General features: G+C 36.7%; 1 protein-coding gene across 2 annotated transcripts in view; it reads left to right on the top strand.

The window, feature by feature from the left end:
* The window catches only part of il1rapl2 (interleukin 1 receptor accessory protein-like 2), a 299082-nt gene that overhangs the window by 42078 nt on the left and 242511 nt on the right, over positions 1–14493 (top strand). For both annotated transcript variants that reach the window (XM_088596851.1, XM_088596850.1), the window contains exon 2: positions 9943–10044. In XM_088596851.1, coding sequence (XP_088452977.1) covers positions 9963–10044 — 82 coding nt within the window. In that variant the 5' untranslated portion in view covers positions 9943–9962. The remainder of the gene's footprint in view (positions 1–9942; positions 10045–14493) is intronic.

The following is a 14493-nucleotide window of genomic DNA, read 5'->3' as shown; positions in this document are numbered from 1 at the left end:
CTTTGAAACGTTTATTTTGCTTTTCTTTTGAACTTGACTTTTAAAGTCCTTTTTAATTTAGTCTTTGATTCATTGTAGATGGGTTTTTGATACATGTGTAGATGGGCCTGAGGGAAGCGTACTGTCTTTTCGTGGGATAATTTTAGAAAGTGGAAATGTCTAAATTTTTAATATAAAGACTCAGGCATAGCGGGAAAAATGGTTCTTGTCTGTTATCTATACACTGCTGGGAATGGAAGAAGCTTCCTGTTTGTATTAGTTTCTAAGGATATTTCAGCACTTAAACAAAGTACCAGGCTTCACCACATATGAAAAAGCCAAGTATTGTTTGTTTCATAGCGTAGCGCCCTCATCAGGCAGTGATGGGGCATCGATCCGACAAGCAATGGAGCTGGTTATGTCAGCCCTGGGAGAGCATGCTGGGATAGATGAGAACTTGTTTGGGATAATTGGGAACAGGGGCATTGTTGACTCCTTGGACTCAGGGGGAAGGTCAAGGGTTTGTACAGATGATACAGTATGCGAGTATACTGTACTGTATGTGTGTGGCTGTCCAATGTTTACCCATCTGGGTCTGTGGCTTCAGGTTTCCACACTGACCTGCCAGACCTCTTTTAGTTAGGATCCCCACTTCACTCTCAGTCCCAAATAGTTAGCATGCTGCTAGTTAGTGAGAGTATGTATATTTGTTGCCATTGTTAGAGTAGTTGCTCAGATATCGCTCAGATATTATATTCATGCATCTCGTGACACCAAGCTCTGGTTTCTTCAAGTCTGTTTACCAGAATACCTCTTACTGTACAGTGTATTCAGAATGTGTTCATTTGACCATAGTGCACACAGCATTAAGGGAGCATTTTGTTTTAGGGCTTGTTTGTGCAACTGATGTTAAAATTAATCTGTGAGGAACACAAGCACATTGTTGACTTGGGTGATTTGTAGTGGTCTTCTCCTGGAGCATGATGTTCATGCTAGTTCTAGCTAGCAATGCCATGGAACGGATTCAATTTTATAATTACAGTGGAACTTTGTCTTGACAGGAGGCGAAGCTGGCTGAAAACAGCAGTCATTTACAGTAGGTCATTTCAGGGGTGAAATGCACCAAAGAAAGATTGCTTTACCTGGGCTGCCAATGAAGAGCAGTTAAGGTCATTATGTTGATGGCTGGTTTGTCTTCATAATTTTAAAGAGACACTTTTAAAAGTGTAATGTTTTAAGTAGTTATTGTCATTTGAGCTTTACATAGTTCAGTCTCTGTTTCTCAGAAAGAAAAAAAGGATCTTAGAGCTGTTCAATAATCATAATTAGTTAATTATCCAATAAATCAATTACACAATCCAATATCAGAATGTTTCTCAGCCTGTCAAGAATCTGACTGGGCAGATGATGTTTAAGATGGACAACTGCAAAGTTTTACATACAAGGTGCGCAGCAAAATTAAAACTAGAAATATAAAATGAGAAACCGAGCTTAAAGAAGTGACCTATGGAAAAAATATTAGATGTGTAAGCTGATAATGTGATTTTAATTGCTTCCTACATGGCAATGTACTGAAGCAATGAAAAAAGCAAACGAAATGGTACAATTCAGAGAGCAAATTCTAATCAAGGGGGCTTGGGGAAATTAGTAAGACATCATTTGGAGTATTGTGCACAGTTTTTATCATCATGTTCCAAAAACACATTCCTGATCTGGTGCAAGTCCAAAGAAGAGTGATCAAGTACATTCCCAGGATGGAAGAAATGCTCTATGCTTGCTGGTTAAAAAGTGGAATTTTTAAGTCCGGATGAAGCATTAATCATGGATCAGAGGATACAAGTGGAAACTAGGAGGAAGTGTTTGTAAGGATGAGACTGGGAGGCATGTGTTTTCAAAAGTAATGGTGGATGTCTGGAGAGACCCATCCAGCCATGTTGTTGAAACTGTTAGCTTTGATGCTTTAACAAAATGACTGAATGACATCCTTAGATCAATTAACTACCAGCAATGGAACAAACTAGAGGACATGAATGCACTCCTCATGTGTGCAACTTTTCTTTTCTTATGTTCTTCTTAAAAATCTATATTTTAACCTTTTTTCACTAACAAAACATTTGTACAGCAGTGATATTGGGTGTATTCATGTTTTTGTAACTCTTTTACAGAGCAGCCTTAAAGGTACGGATTCTTGATTTTACCCTCTGCCAAAAGGTTAAATATTAATGACTCCTAATTCAGTGACTTGCCAGCGAATTGCCAGCACCTTATAGCTTTTTCATTCTGAACACATTCCATGGCCTGCTGATGTGTGAGCCTGTGGGATTCTACAGATTTATTGAGCTCAGGAGAGCTTAGGAATAAAGAGTGAGGGAAGAAGCTCTCTTTTTGCCTAGCAGCAAGAAACGGTAGTTAGAACAATATTAAGTCTAAATTTATAGAGTGTTAGCTGTAAATTAGCCTCACTTACAAGTGATGAAGAAGGGATTAGCTGCATTAATCAGCAGAATTATCAACTTTCTATAAGCTATCACCCTCCTCCTTCTATGGTCCAGATTGCATGTTTCCATATACTGTACCTAAGGCATAACATTACAGGAATTCCAGACAAAACAGCTATTTGTAACATATTAATCTGATTAATCTCTTCCTGCTGAAATAACTCTATAAGTAAAACCTTTAGTATTTCTTTTGAGCAGGAAACTATTTTATTACTGAAGAAAGGTTGTTCCGTGCACATGCTTTAGTTTTTAAAAAGGGTCACCTTGGTGCAAACTTTACTTGTTCACCATGTTCTAAAACCTAGGAATAACATATGCATCAACAAAGACTTTCTATTCATAATCTGTAATGTGTCACATTGCGATTGAAAGAATTATTGTTTCTTTTTCTGAGGGTGGACTATTGTCTGATTTAAAGCCTAGTAGGTTACATGCAGTATTAGCTAGACTTCTGGTAATGCACAGTAATAAGTTCTATCAGCAAAAAAATGTAACATATCACATCAGAATGAAAATGTGTGTAAAGAGCTCTGGAAATACTTTTATTACCACCTTTTATGACAGCAATTGCATATTTCTTTTTCAATTTTCCCATTATTTGTGGAAAAAGTTGAAAACTGTTTCTTATTCCTTCAGCTCAAGGCAAACCTGTCAAACAAAATGAGGTGTTGTAAAATACTGCTGCCAGCTCAGAGTACACTAATGGAGTTTATTGAAACTGTTTTGGATATAAAGAAAATGTGATAAGTGCTGTGGATTGCTGACTTTTTATCCAGAGTGGTTGGTCTAATTAATCTGCAGTGCTGTATGAGTTATACTGCATAAAAATAAACATAGAAAATACTAGTGTCAAGAAAAATCAGTTATTGGAAACTCTTTAATGTCAAATAGGATTTTTGCATCTTTTTAGGTGTAACTCATGGCTTAGAGAATATAAATTGGTTTATCTTAAATTGTATTAAACTGTACTTCAATAGTATCTGAATTTTGAAAACTTATTTTTTTTAAGTGTTCAGTTTTGCCCCAGTGTATCTCTAGCACTTTGGAATTGGAAGAATTATAAAAAATGACTAAAGAATAAGAAATGCTGCATTCTGTATGTCTGGATATTAGACTCATCCCGGTAGACGTGCCATATATAGTTCTACAATATTTTTGTAGAACAGTTACACAATATTTAATTATTTTAAGATATGTTACAGAACAGAACAATGGACATTTTTCCTGCCAGTCAAGATCAGTAAAGATCACTCAATAGTCAGAAAATAAAAGCTATTTTAAAAATCCATGAACCTTGTAAAGCTCAAATGATAGTTAATTTAGACAGAGACATTTTTAAGGTGAAGGTAATTCGTATTTTTCAGAACTTTTCTTAACAATATTAAATCAATCTATTTACAGTAAAATCTGTTCCTGCCTCTGTCTGGAAGCATGGATTATTAAAAGTAATAGTAGACCTAAATGTCTTATATGTACTTATCAATACAGTGTTAAGTGCTGGTATCATAACTTATATTTTGTCAACTAATACCCTGATTTCCTTCAAGGAAAATCTGAATGAATTAGCTACTAGAAACCAAACAAATGCTAGACAGGTTGATCTAACCTGATTTAATCATTTTCAAGACAATTACATTCTGGAAATCAATTTTAAATAATTTTAGGCTTACTGCAGATATTTGCTCTTCCAAAAGGACCAAAATTTGCCATAGGATACAACCTTGATATGACCCATTATTATAGCCTATATAGGTATACAGTATGTAAAGATCAGTACTTCATTTATATTCCTTAAGTTCTTCATTAAACATTGCTGCTGTGTTATTGTATAGGGGCTGGGTGCTGAAGCAGGATGGTTAAATAGGCAATTCTAAAGAAAAACACACAAAGCAGAAGGCAAAGAGGTACAAAATAAGGCTCGATATTAACAGTGCAGGGCAAGCAAGTCCAAAACTCTTCCAGCTTCTACCTGCACTTCTTCTGTCCCTTTCTATATCAGAGCTGGATAGCTAAGCTGGTTAATGGCTTCAAAAACACAAGTCTCTTTCTGACACTAAAGTTTCTCTCTGAAAAACTTGCTTCCAGAACTTTAGTCTCTTTCCGAAACTCTTCAAAATACATCAGGAGCTTGTTTGTCACTTTGTTTTGCTGCCTCCTGTTCTGGTACAGCATATAACAGTGGTTGATGGCCATCTGCTTCCCAGTTTAAAATGTCACCTGACCAGCCATCTTCCACCAGATGGTCAGGTGGCTTGGGATGGCATTCCCCATTGCCCTCTAGGGAAAGTGTTTCTGACACATGGATTTCCATCTCGTCTGACTCTACTGCCGTCTTACAATACAGTATATAACGTTTTCTCAACAGCTCTACTGTTAGATTGGTTGTGCCCTAGTTTTTATTCTGTGCAACAGGTGTTAACATTTACAGATCATTTAAAATTGCACCCCAGAATGCAAATGTTTTGGAAAGCACTGCAATCAAATGATGTCATCTGGAGATCGTGACAAGTAAACGTATTGTGATAGTGTCGGTAGAGTTAGGAGGCTGCCTGAGCACCGGCAGAGCGCCTGTTGTCTTCCTTGCGGTGTGCCGGTGTGTAGTCGTCTGCAGAGGTTTCGGTTCTCTGGTACAGAGGAGAAATCTGTCTCTAATCTGAGAAAGTAGTTTGTGTCACCGATGAGGGGAACACATTCAGTTCTGCCATGAACCCCATCTGCGGTTGTGGAGCGGTGGCTCTGTGGGTAAGGATCTGCGCCTATGACTGGAAGGTTGCTGGTTCAAATCCCACGGCCGGCAGAGGAATCCTACTCCGTTAGGCCCCTGAGCAAGGCCCTTAACCCCAACTGCTCCAGGGGGACCGTACATTGGCTGACCCTGCACTCTGACCCCAAGCTTCTCTCCCTGTCTGTGTCTCATTGAGAAAAAGCTGGGGTATGCAAAAAGACAAATTCCTAATGCAAGAAATTGTATAGGGCTAATAAAGAAACATTATCATTATCACATTAAATTGCAGCGCTGATTGGCGTCAGGTGTGGAAGCTGCACATTCCCACGCGCCGCAGAGTGGGAAGTGCAGTGGGAGGTGTGTTCCACTGTCACAGTATATACTGTTAATTATATTTATAGGCTTATATAAGCCCTTTAGATCCGATGCCTATACTTTAAAAAAGGACTTAGATGCCTGGTAATATGCCTTAATTGTTAAGAAGTTTCAATTTCTTCCATTCGTTGAGGTTTATCAACTGTGTATTGTTTGATGTGTATGTGAGGTTAAGTCTGATAAATGTATGAAGGTTACAGAACAGAAGCAGAGAAAGTGTTTCTTACTGCAGAATATAGACAGAATATATAGCTGTTTCACGATATAATCGAAATTCACCATCTTAGAAACGAGAAAGCTCTGATGCGAAATTGTAAAACCCAGCAATTTGTCACATGTAAGTTCCTGATTCTCTCCCTTAATCCCTCTCTATTTATGCAGAGCATCACAATAAACATATCATTTTATGCATGTGTGCTTTGAGCAAAATAATGTATGTGGACTTTGATTGTTTATTAAAAGTTTTTATTTATTTATTTGTTAAATAATTCATTAATTATAATAATAATAATAATAATAAACTTTATTTTATATAGCGCCTTTAAAGGTGGCTTCTCAAAGCGCTTTACAGGATGACAATAACAATAGATAAGAAGACTACAACAATAGATAAGAAAATTTCACAAGACAGGACACAATTATAATTACAACAATACAACAATAACAATAGAGGAGACCGTGGAAGATGGTATTAAGAAGAGCAGAGGGGTGAAGAATGGAACCAGTTAAGTAAAGGCTTTTCTGAAAAGGAGGGTTTTGAGTCTGGATTTGAAGGAGTTTAGAGAAGGTGACTCTCTAATATCCTTGGGCAAGGAGTTCCAGAGCTTGGGGGCATAGCAGGAGAAGGCCCTGTCGCCCATACAATGTAGACGGGCTTGGGGGACAGTAAGGAGGGCAGAATTTGAAGAGCGGAGGTTGCGAGGTGGGGAGTAGGGCGATAAAAGTTCAGACAGGTATTGAGGTGCCAAGCCATGTAAAGCCTTGTAGGTGAGCATGAGGATTTTAAAGTCTACGCGGAATTTGACCGGAAGCCAGTGCAAGGACTCCAGGATAGGAGTAATGTGAACACTTGCACTAGATCTGGTCAGGATTCTGGCTGCTGAATTTTGGACATACTGCAGCTTGTTCAGAGTAGATTTAGATACCCCAGGGAGCAGAGCATTGCAGTAGTCAATTCGAGAGAATACAAATATGTTGATCAGCTTTTCAGCCACAGTTAATGATAGCATAGGGCGTAGTCTTGCGATATTTCTAAGGTGAAAAAAAGATGTTTTGACAGTATGCTGTACATGTGGGTCGAATGTTAAGCCAGAATCGAATATAACCCCAAGGTTTTTCAATTTTGATTGGAGCTCAAGTAATTATGACACTAAATCAAACTTTAGTATAATGTTGATTCATTCATCATTCATGAATGACACACCCAAGTGACTTTGACTGTTGCGTATGCATTAAACTGCTTTGTTAGCATGTACTGATTAGGCTCTGGTGATAAACTGATATAACTTGTTGAATGTGAAAACTGGTGAAAAACACAGAAATTAGTCCATACAGTATGTTTTGCTTATCAAAATTAGAACATTTTTGTTTCACTGGTATGTTAAGTGTTGCTTAGTACAGCACACTGTAGCTATTTCTAACCTGGCAAGATGTTACAGGGTAGTAAAGTCAGTGTCAGTGATAGGCTATGTTCTGGTAAAACAGAAGTCACAACACTTATTGAAGAGGGTATCCAGTTGTGATTGGTGAAAAGAAGTATCTAGTCACTACAGATCCACAACTGTAGTTCTCTATGGCAACCTAAATGCACAACACTATAGTGATCATTGATCACTTACCTGGTACCCTTCCTGTGGTCTCACCTTGTGTAGCAACATTGCTGTGGGCCAAAATATTTCCCAATGGTTAACAATGGTTCTCTTTTTAGACGGAAATGTCACAGCTACAGTGCCTTGCGAAAGTATTCGGCCCCCTTGAACTTTTCAACCTTTTGCCACATTTCAGGCTTCAAACATAAAGATATACATTTTTTATTTTATGTGAAGAATCACCAACAAGTGGGACACAATTGTGAAGTGGAACGAAATCTATTGGATTTTTGAAACTTTTTTAACTAATAAAAAAATGAAAAGTGGGGCGTGCAAAATTATTCGGCCCCCTTGCGTTAATACTTTGTAGAGCCACCTTTTGCTGCGATTACAGCTGCAAGTCGCTTGGGGTATGTCTCTATCAGTTTTGCACATCGAGAGACTGAAATTCTTGCCCATTCTTCCTTGCAAAACAGCTCGAGCTCAGTGAGGTTGGATGGAGAGCGTTTGTGAACAGCAGTTTTCAGCTCTTTCCACAGATTCTCGATTGGATTCAGGTCTGGACTTTGACTTGGCCATTCAAACACCTGGATACGTTTATTTGTGAACCATTCCTTTGTAGATTTTGCTGTATGTTTGGGATCATTGTCTTGTTGGAAGATAAATCTCCGTCCCAGTTTCAGGTCTTTTGCAGACTCCAACAGGTTTTCATCCAGAATGGTCCTGTATTTGGCTGTATCCATCTTCCCCTCAATTTTAACCATCTTCCCTGTCCCTGCTGAAGAAAAGCAGGCCCAAACCATGATGCTGCCACCACCATGTTTGACAGTGGGGATGGTGTGTTGAGAGTGATGAGCTGTGTTGCTTTTACGCCAAACATATCGTTTTGCATTGTGGCCAAAAAGTTCGATTTTGGTTTCATCTGACCAGAGCACCTTCTTCCACATGTTTGGAGTGTCTCCCAGGTGGCTTGTGGCAAACTTTAGACGAGACTTTTTATGGATATCTTTGAGAAATGGCTTTCTTCTTGCCACTCTTCCATAAAGGCCAGATTTGTGCAGTGTAAGACTGATTGTTGTCCTATGGACAGACTCTCCCACCTCAGCTGTAGTTCTCTGCAGTTCATCCAGAGTGATCATGGGCCTCTTGGCTGCATCTCTGATCAGTCTTCTCCTTGTCTGAGCTGAAAGTTTAGAGGGACGGCCAGGTCTTGGTAGATTTGCAGTGGTCTGATACTCCTTCCATTTCAAGATGATCGCTTGCACAGTGCTCCTTGGGATGTTTGAAGCTTGGGAAATCTTTTTGTATCCAAATCCGGCTTTAAACTTCTCCACAACAGTATTACGGACCTGCCTGGTGTGTTCCTTGGTCTTCATGATGCTCTCTGCGCTTTCAACAGAACCTTGAGACTATCACAGAGCAGGTGCATTTATACAGAGACTTGATTACACACAGGTGGATTCTATTTACCACCATCAGTCATTTAGGACAACATTGGATCATTCAGAGATCCTCGCTGAACTTCTGGAGTGAGTTTGCTGCACTGAAAGTAAAGGGGCCGAATAATTTTGCACGCCCCACTTTTCATTTTTTTATTAGTTAAAAAAGTTTCAAAAATCCAATAGATTTCGTTCCACTTCACAATTGTGTCCCACTTGTTGGTGATTCTTCACATAAAATAACAAATTTATATCTTTATGTTTGAAGCCTGAAATGTGGCAAAAGGTTGAAAAGTTCAAGGGGGCCGAATACTTTCGCAAGGCACTGTATATCATATACAATATGCACTATGTATCAGACATGAGGCCCATTAAACATCTGTGGGATGTCCTTAGATGATATATTGCATGTAGAGTTCAGAGACCAATAAACGAATACATATGTGCCGAGTTTCTTTAAAAAGAATGACACTGAAACCCCTAAGCCAACATCTGAAACCTGGTACAAAGCATGTGTTGCAGATTTTCAGCTTGCGTTGCTTCCAATAATGGTCAAACAATCTGTTAGCTTATGATATTTAAGGTACACCCCATGTTGATCAACGATTTTGATGATTAATTAATTAAACTGATTAAGATTTATCTGTGGTATGTCCGCTTAATAAAATATCAGTAGACTTGTTACAAAAATTACTTTTCCTAATAATCATGTCATGTATTTGTTGTAGGTACAAGTTATACATTCCTGTTGGTGCTCAGTATACTGTATAATGGTTAAGAACATGACATTAAACAACACTGATGGTGGCAGAACCATTTGAAGAAACCTTTAGTTCTGCTTTTTACATTCAAAAATCAAAGTTTGCAGGAGTAGAGAGCTGTAGTAACTATATTAAGGCTCATCAGTGTGATGACACTGACCAGTGAAATTGATGTATGTACAATATATATGTATTTTACAAGTATCTCCTGTTTTTTTATTAATGAACCACAAACCTGAAAAGAGTTACTTGTATGACATAACTCTTCTCTGGAAATGACGCAGGCCTACATTTAAACCAGATCTCCAAAAGTAATGGGTCTTGTAATCCTGACTCTAGTTTTATTTGTGTTTTCAGCTGCCAAAGTCGTTTGAAAGATGAAGCCTTCATCTTTCATGTTTCTCCTTATCTGCTCCGCGGCCTGCACAAATTTGAAATTAATCTCCAAGAGAAACTCTGGTAAGTCAACACATGTCTTTACAATGAATTTACAGGCACTAGTAGTTAAAGCTCTGTTAATCCTATATCACTTGTTTTTTTACCATTTTCTAAAAAACAATACCAAAAAGTTGGTGTGTTGTACCAGTTAGGTTGGTACACTAATGTCAAAGAAGATATCAAATGATAAGTAGTGCAACATTCATGTTATAACACAGTAATGGGTTTCTTTATCAAAATCATAGCAACAATTATATAACATTGCATGTTTAATTTTCTTCCCTAAGAAACAACAGTTCGTGGTTTTAATGTGAAATATTTCTTTCTACTACAGAAAACAAATTTGGCTTAGTGATGATATCTGATCATACCCTATCAGTGACAGATTAAAAAATAAATCTGCCACACCATAAGAGATTTTTTTAAAGGGAATGTCCTTTTGGATTTCATCAGCAAATATAATCCTGTGAATTCTCAACTATGAAAGATCAGCTTTTTTTCTTGCTTTGTGTGTCTGTTTGTGTGTGGGTGTGTGTCTGTTGTGAGCAATTATGTTATCAGCGCCAAACGGCCTTTTATGTGGGCGGTAAAAACATAAAGGCAATCTTGCCTGTTAGTTTATCACCCAGATTGAGATTTAAAAGAGTCAGTCAAATTTATCCCCTGTAATGGCAGATGATTTAATGGAATGGACAATTTACCACAGTGTAAAATCACACTCATGCTATTTTATGTAACACTTTTTTTCTGCAGTCTTTCATCAAAAACCGTGTACGTTCCGTTCACAGCTCCTAATGGGGAGATATGTTATCATTCCAATATTTAGGTACCCATCAAATTACTGATGATTTAGAGGTCAAGTGTTATTTCTGTTAGGCTTTAAATATGAATAATTAATTGTTCTTTACCGTACTTCAGTAATATATGTATGCAGTGTCTAAGAAACTGTAATATGCCCAAGAATTAAAGCAATTTTCATACAGTAGCTGATTTCCTTCGTGAGTCAGACAAAATGTTTGTTTTTTTTATTACGGAGAAGGTAAAGTCAAAGAAAACTTTCTACTGTTCAATGCAGTATACTGTAGGTCAAGAGATAAAGACCTAACTGCACTTACAACCCAAATGTCTGATCTCCAGTCCCTGCAACTATTAAGGAAGCCTTCATCTTTTAGTCAGTCATTTTTACTTTTTATTACATATAATACAGAATGGGTAGATGGATATTATAGTAGTTGTGTATTTCTGGGGAATCCTCCAAAATAAGCAGTCAAAACATTTGCAACAAGTTTTTTTTTGAGGTATTGTAAGTGACTAGGGCACATCAATGCATTGTGATCATGGACTGTCTGATACCTTGCCATTAATTTGTGTTTTATTGAAACTAAATATATAATTCCGGTCACCACTTAGGACTCAGATCCTTGACAAGGCACAGGAGTGTTTAGCTCCAGACAGGGCACACTCTTAAGGGATGTCATATTATTGATTAATTTAAGATGGGATCCCATTGAAGCTTCAAAAACAACTGCATTTATTAGAGGAAATTATTAGCCCAAAGAATTAGAACAATTATGAGAGGTCCCTCAAATTAACTGGACATACAGTATTCCTTTCACAGAGAGTTCCATAACAGTTCCATCTTTATTATTGTTCCCGTGTCCACATCAGTTAACATTAACGTGTTTTGTTCAGTTTTACAGAGATACAGTGATCCTATCTGTTCATAGTGCAGTCTAACCATTTAAACCATCTATGCCAGTTTTTTTCAATTAATATAAAAAAACAGTATAAGAAATAAGATTCCCAAATTAATATGTCATTGTTTATAAATCCACTTTCAGAGCTTCTTCTTTGTTGCAAGTTTGTATTTTTATACGTTTTGTGCATCTGTAAGCAATAAGCCTTTAAAATTGCTGCAGAGAAAAATATATGCAAACCCTAATAAAAATGTCATTCTTCATAATGTAATAAACTGATAAAGTGACCACAATATGGCAAATAGGAAATTTGTCATACAGTACATATACATATAGTAGATATGTGGTGTGTAAATCGTAACATAACTTCCTTTTATCCTCTACTTCAATACTTCACTTTGTGATGTAGCTACTGGAGGTAATGTTGTTTGTCAAGTTTTTCCACATTCCACTCTAAGAAAACTTCCAAGGAAAAGGCTTTTGACTTGCTTTTCAAATACTTCTTATTTCTACTTCTTCTCTGTCTTATACCATAACGTGTATGGACATACTGTAGTTAACAATTTAAAGAAACTTGAAATGATCAATATACAGTATCATGCAGACTAGAGAGCAGTGGCCATTTACTTTGAGACAGGGTGAGCTTTTCTTGTTGTCTCTAAATTGAATTAACTGACTTGAATGAAAACATTTTATTTTATTTTTTCCCCACACAAAGCTATCTCTGATCATATGAAGTGAGTTCTAATAGGGCATCTTAAATAGTGCACTTCATATACAGTACAGTAGGATTACACTACAATAGTAATGGACTAATTCAGTCACTGAATTAGGAATACACCCCTAGCCAACCAAAATACACTGTATGGTACAGTATGCTTCCTAGTATAACTCTGCAATCAATTGCCTATACAGTACTTCAATGGGCTGCAACTTGTAATTTATTACAGCTAATCCCTGTACTGAATTACAAATCTCCAACACTGGATTACCCAAGGCAGTGACAACTAAAGGAGTTACACAAATTGGAAAAGTGCATTTAAAAATGAGAAGAGGGGGCATATTACAACAGTATATTACATATAGTGTTGTGTGTCTGGAACAAGCCGGCCTGCCAAGTTGTCAAAGATGAAACACTGGTTTCTCTTAAGAAACAAGATGGGACCCTGAGATAAAATAACTACCAGGAGTGAAAGTATCTTGATGGTATCGAACAATTTAGGTTCCTTTGTTTAAACGTAAAGGATTATTTTTTGTTCTGTGAGTTCGGTAAAAGACTTCAATGACAGGTGGGATTGAATCATTCTTTGTGACTCCACATCAGGTGTAAAAGTGGAAAAAATACTTAGCAATTTTGAATTTTAGAAACAAATCTGTTCTTACAGATTCTTCTAAAACTGTGTATTTATATCTTAAGGACTAGCTGTAATGATTGCAACTCTCATGCCTTTTAAGTAGTGATAAAAGATGTGCATTTTGAAAGTGATCTGTAATCTTTGTATTGCTCAGTCCTTTCTTTGGCATTTCTCTGGCCTTGTAGGAAAAAAAAAACTTTTCTATTTGACTTTTCCTCCTGTATTATGCATATAAAATTCTGGTCATATGCTCTGCATCAAAGTGTCTCTGCTGTCTTAACCACTCAATGCATTTTATTGAAGGTGCTACAATCTGTAAGTGTTATCTTATCAAATGTTGGAACTATTGTACCATTTTAAATTATTTTCTAAGTTATTCTTATCACTGTCTTCTTTTAAGGATTGAGATGAGTAACCTATTCCATATCTTGAGCGTTCATAAAAAAAATCCTTTTTTAAGACATCTTTCTAGTCAGTTAATGTGAACTTTGAGAATAAGCCCAGTTTTCAGACATTATTACAGCAGTGTTTTTAGAGCGATTAAAGGTTTTTATAAGCTCTGGGATAACTTTTATTGCAGACAGATACTGTAAGTCTGTTAGCTTTTGTTGGGACCCTTTAAGTAAACACAATAAAATACCTGTACAGTTATATCTATGTGGAGTTTATTTTGTGTCATTTGAATTTTTAAATGTAAAGATTTGAATTCGGTATAGAACTGTATTCAGACCTGAAAACTCCAACAAGGTTTTAATTTCTAAAGGCAGGATTCCAGTTCAATTTTAAAGCTTAAATACAGGCTCTACTTTGTTGGTGGTATATATTCACACTTTACTCAAGGTTTTCAAACAGCTGATTATTTAATGTACACACAGTATTAGGATGATTGATAATTCACTTTTTTACCATGCTAAATAAATTACAGCAAAAAATCAATCATTGTGAAAGTTTGTATCAAGTGTTTAAAATAAAATCGGAAGCTCATCTGTGCACTTTTCACAATACAGACTACTTAACAATCTCTGTAAATTCCCAGTTAGCCAAAATCTTTCTTTCACTAATTATTTTCATTAGGCTACTCTGTCTCATGGTGTTTTCTTTTAACGTTAATAGACGAATGGCAGAAAAAGCTTATTTGTATATGAAAAAAAAAATAGTTCCAGGGTAATTGAAGAAAGAAAAGAAATGAAACAGGAAGTAAATTGCATAACGCAAGTTACAAGTTAAGTTACAATGTAAAAAACAACACTTAATTCCCTTTATCGATATGAAATAAAAACGGCAAACAGTAGTTCACTGTGATTCTGTTGAACAAAATAGGTTAAAAGCTGTCTGAATTTAGCTGTAAAAATACATAAGAATGTCTGCCACCGTGATTAAAAAAATATAAATGTGGTTGACATGACATAAAATTGTTT

This window comes from Lepisosteus platostomus, chromosome 10 (assembly GCF_059453375.1).
Source record: "Lepisosteus platostomus isolate fLepPlt1 chromosome 10, fLepPlt1.hap1, whole genome shotgun sequence".
NCBI classification, from domain to species: Eukaryota; Metazoa; Chordata; class Actinopteri; order Semionotiformes; family Lepisosteidae; genus Lepisosteus; species Lepisosteus platostomus.
The sequence above is the reverse complement of the archived record's forward strand: the minus strand, read 5'-3'. Positions and strand labels throughout refer to the sequence as shown.